Consider the following 4,879-nt stretch of genomic DNA (forward strand, 5'->3'; position numbering starts at 1 on the left):
AGACTTCATCTCACCTATTTTGGTCATGTTGTCAGAAGGGACCATTCCCTGGAGAAGGATGTCATGCTTGGTAGGGTGGAGGGTCGATGAAAGAGGGGGAGGCCTTCAACGAGATGGATTGACACGGTGGCTGCAATGATGGGCTCGAGTATAGCAGGGATCGTGGGGCTGGCGCGGGATCGGGCAGTGTTTCGTTCTGCTTTGCATGGGGTCGCTATGAGTCAGAAACGACTCGATGGCACTTAACAACAACAACAACAACAACTTCAATCTTGTCTCCTTCTATCATGATGTTGCCTATTGGTCCAGTTGTGAGTACTTTTCTTTCCTTCATGGTGAGGTGTAACCCATACTGAAGGCTGCAGTCTTTGATCTTCATCACTCAGTTCTTCAAGTTCTCATCATTTCAGTAAGCAGAATTGTGTCATCTGCATATCACAGGTTGTTGGTGAGTTTCCTCCAATCCTGATGCCACATTCTTCTTTCATATAGTTCAGCTTCTCAGTTATTTGCTCAGCATACAGATTGATTGAATAAGTATGGTGAAAGGATACAACCCTGATGCACTCCCTTCATGATTTTAAATGATGCAGTGTCCCCTTGTTCTGTTCGAATGACAGCCTCTTGGTCTGGTTCCTCACGAGCACAAGTGTTCTGGTTACCAGTGCTGCTCTGACAGGAATATACCACAAATGGGATGGCGTTAACAAAAGAAGTGTACTCTCTTATGGTTCTGGAGACTTTAAGTCTGAGTTCAAAATGCCAGGCTCTAGGGGCTGGGAGAAAGCCCCTCAACCTTGGGCTTCAGCTCTGCCTCCTGCTCCCGGCCCACTGAAGCTGGAGGCTTTTCTTCACTCAGCAGCTGGCTGCTGAGACTGAGAAGCCCAAGGTTGACAAGTAAAAAGGCACAGTCCCGATATTACCAAACCACACGGGAGGCCATTAATTCAAGTCCATTGAAAGTCCCAAGGTTGGCAGAGCATGGCAGACTGCTGAATAATGACACGGCTACATGCAGGGTTCAAGCGTGCCATAAGCTAGAGACCGTTCCCAAATCTGCTTCTTATATATGGGAAGCAGACCACATACCCAATGCAGCTACTCGGCTGCTTATGGTACATCCCATCATGGAGTTAATTGCCAAATCTCATCATGGGGAATAACGTCCACCAGCTGCCTAACCACTCAGCCAGGCCCAAGCAAGTTGACATACAACTTTAACTACCACAAGTAAGTGTTCTGGAATTCCCATTCTCTACAATGGTATCCATAATTTGTTATGATCCACACAGTTGAATGCCTTCACCTAGTGGAAAAATACAGGCAAACATCTTTCTGGTATTCTTTGCTTTCAGCTAAGATCCATCTGACATCAGCAATGATATACCTCATTCCACATCCTCTTCTTAAACCAGCTTGCATTTCTGGAAGTTCCCCATCAGTATACTGCTGCAAAGGTTTTTTAATTATCTTCAGCAAAATTTTGCTTGTGTGTGATATTAATGATATTGTTTGATAATTTCCCACATTCTGTTGGATCACCTTTCCTTAGAATGGGTCCAAATATGGACCTTTCCCAGTTGGTTGTGCAGGTAGCTGTCTTCCAAGTTTCCTGGCATAAATGAGTAGCCGCCTGCAGCTCTGCATCTGTTTGTGGAAAGATCTCAGTGGATCCCCATCGATTCCTGGGGTCTTGTTTTCTCCCAGTGCCGTCAATGCAGCTCGGCCTTCCTCCTTCAATCCCATTGGTTCGTGAGCATGTTACCTCCTGGTCGTCAGGCACTGATGTTCAATGTGTCTAATCTGTTCATCAGATGGTCTCCATATTCAAATGGGATATACTCAAGGCCATATTTTGGCTCTCATGGGCTTGTCTTCATTGTCTTCAGCTTCAACTTGAATTTGCATGTGAGCAGTTGGTGGTCTGTTCCATAGTTAGCTCCTGGCCTTGTTTTGATCGATGATATCGAGCTTCTCCATTGCCTCTTGCCACAGATGTAGTCAATCTGATTTCTGTGTATTTCATCTGGTGAAGTCCATGTGTATAGTTGCTGTTTGTGTTCTTTAATGCAATGAATAGCTTGTTAGTCTTAGAAAATTCTATCATGCAATCTCCAGCATCATTTCTATCACCAAGACTGTTTCTTCCAATTACTGCTGCTTCTTGTAATTATAATTAGTGTATTTTACTTAATATGAGTCAGAAACACCTCATTTGTGTAGCAGATCATATGTTGGGCCATTTGCCATATACTAGTACATGCTCAACAGCATTTATGAACCATTTTGTTAGAAACATGTTTTTAGAATTTTTGACTAAAGAAAGATATGCTGGTAGCAATAAATTGACAGAGCTTGAGGATTATAGTTCAAAAGGAATAATTTCCTGCTCAAACTTGAAGGATTCAGAGGACCAGGTAAACTCTGAAAGCTAAAGAATTAAGGTGGCATCTGATCCCACCAAGAAAATAACTGTAAAATCAAAACCTATTATGTATATATACCTCATGGAGATATGCAACAACAGTTATACTTGCTAACATAAAGTACACTTTTCTTTGTTCCTCTATAACCAAAAGATGTGTGAAGTTCTATATAAACAGAACGAGATTAAGGAAAACATTGAGAAGAGTTTTGAAAGACAAGAATTGAAATTCAAATAGCTAATAAGTCTTCCTTTATTTCATTTTACAGAGAAACGATCTATGGGAGGATGTGGTATTTCACTTCAGACTTCTCCAGGGGTGACACTGCGTACACCAAGTTAGCTCTGGATCGGCACACTGACACTACCTATTTTCAAGAGCCCTGTGGGTAAGTGGGTTAGACTTTTACAGAATGGAGTCTTTTGATGTGATGGTTTCAAATAGTTTCTTAATAATTTCCCATTCTATCTGAAGTACGATCACATCTGGCTGTTGCTTATTGGTATGACTATTTCTTTCTCTTCTAGAAATATGGTCATTTGGAGATACCCTCGCTTAGCTTTCTTTAGGCTTAGAGAGTAAACAGGTAAAAAAATGATTGAAAATGCTCCTTAATACATAAATGGAGTCTTAGTTTCAAGGAATTTACATTTTTTCAAAGTAATTATAAATAACTTACCCAAAAAAAGATTGTTTAACCATTAGTTTTGGAATTTGTACAGTTTTCTTGCATTCTATTATCATATTGCTAAGAGGTCAGTCTTGCAAACACAGCTGCTTTGGGTGTGGTATTAAGAGGAATTTTAATCAGATTTTCAAGAAATTGGAGCAAAGGAATGATTGAAAAATACCCTTTTTTCACATGGAATCAGAAGCTATTGAACCAAGATACTTAACCTTACTACCACTTGCCACTTTATAGAGGCACCTCTATGGTGGTTATTTTCTTGTTGTTAATATTACCTCTGAATATAAATGATGAGCTTGAGGTGGAGAGATTAGTAAAGTGAGTACACATATGGATTTATAAAGACAGTATGAGAGGGTGATAATATGCAATTGATTGTGGTTACATTGATTTGCTTTGTGGGTTTGGAATTTAGGAATATTTCGTTCAAGGGAGGAGGAATAAAGCAACTTCTAGAGATCCTGCTCAATATTATAGAAATATGGAGAGGCCAACAACCCTACAGTCTCATTCTAGAGGATGCAGAAGAAAGAAAGAAAAAATGAAATGAGTACGACCTGGACAGGGGTTGAAGTTCAAATACTGACTAGGTCTTCCTCTCTGATGACCACCAGATAAACAACTATCTGTGCCTTTAATTTAACCCTTTCTAACCAATGGCAAGGACCAAGTAAATTAACAGTACAGCAATGGTGATTAAGAGTTCGGTCCATGGCATCAACCAGACCTGGATTTGCAGCCCAGATTGAACACTTATTAACTATGTGATCTTGAACAAGTACGTTAACCTCTCTGTGTCTCAGTTTCCTCATCTGTAACATGGAGCTATTGATAGAACCTATCCATTAGTATTTTTCTTCCTATATCCCTGACCTTTTTTTTTTAAGCCTCCTTTCCTCGTTTATTTTCCTCTGTGCATGTCCTAAATCTTGTTCCTCAGAGTTTTCTCCATGTCCTTTTCTTCCTTGAAATGACTTCTTTCATGCTTTTGCCTTTAGCTGTTTCCTACAGACAACTGCAAAGTCTATATCCTTAGTTTGACCTGTCTTCTGCATTAAACACTTTCAGTTGGCTATGAAAATAATCCTGATCTTGAGGCTTCACAGAAAGTTCAACATGGCCAGCACTGATAGTTCTCATTTTAATTGTATTTATATTAGGTTCTTGTTGATTTTATTCCTTCCATTTTTCCCTATGTTTATTACTTATTTTACTTTGTTGTCCACTCTCTTCCCTTTTTCTTATTTTTACTTATTTGATTCAGTTACTATTAATATTATTTCCTTGTTGTTAATTTGAAAGTTCTACTTTAATTTTCCAGTCTGTTAATGATCACCTCCATTTTTTTTGTTAACATATTCAGACATATATGACTCAACTAGTTCAACATGCTCTTAAACTCCACTTCTCACATGTCATTGTCATCCAATTGCACGTGTGCCTGCATTCTCTGTCGTAGTAAATGGCATTATTGTGCATAAAGTGGCCCAAGTGAAAAACCTAGAGTCATCCTAGATTTCTGCCTGTCCTTCATCTGCCACATGTAATCAGTTAGCAAACCCTGCCGGTTCTACTTTTGTAATATCATTCCACCCAACTCTTGTTCATTCTTTAAGATTAAGGAAAGTCATTGCCATCCTCCTCCAAACCAACATGTCATTGGAATAGCTCATCCTTTTGGGCCCCACTGTATATAATACAGGAGTCTCTGAGTGGTGCAAACAGTTCACACACTCCACCGCCGACCGAAAGTTGGAGGCTTGCA

General features: G+C 39.9%; 1 protein-coding gene across 1 annotated transcript in view; it reads left to right on the forward strand.

Moving 5' to 3' along the window:
- The window catches only part of TMLHE (trimethyllysine hydroxylase, epsilon), an 86,483-nt gene that overhangs the window by 48,308 nt on the left and 33,296 nt on the right, over positions 1–4,879 (forward strand). The window contains exon 3 of the mRNA XM_042783079.1: positions 2,695–2,814. Within this exon, the coding sequence (XP_042639013.1) occupies positions 2,695–2,814 (120 nt within the window). The remainder of the gene's footprint in view (positions 1–2,694; positions 2,815–4,879) is intronic.

This window comes from Orycteropus afer, unplaced genomic scaffold (genome assembly GCF_000298275.1).
Source record: "Orycteropus afer afer isolate SDZICR_OR568_19922 unplaced genomic scaffold, OryAfe1.0 scaffold00647, whole genome shotgun sequence".
NCBI lineage: Eukaryota > Metazoa > Chordata > Mammalia > Tubulidentata > Orycteropodidae > Orycteropus > Orycteropus afer.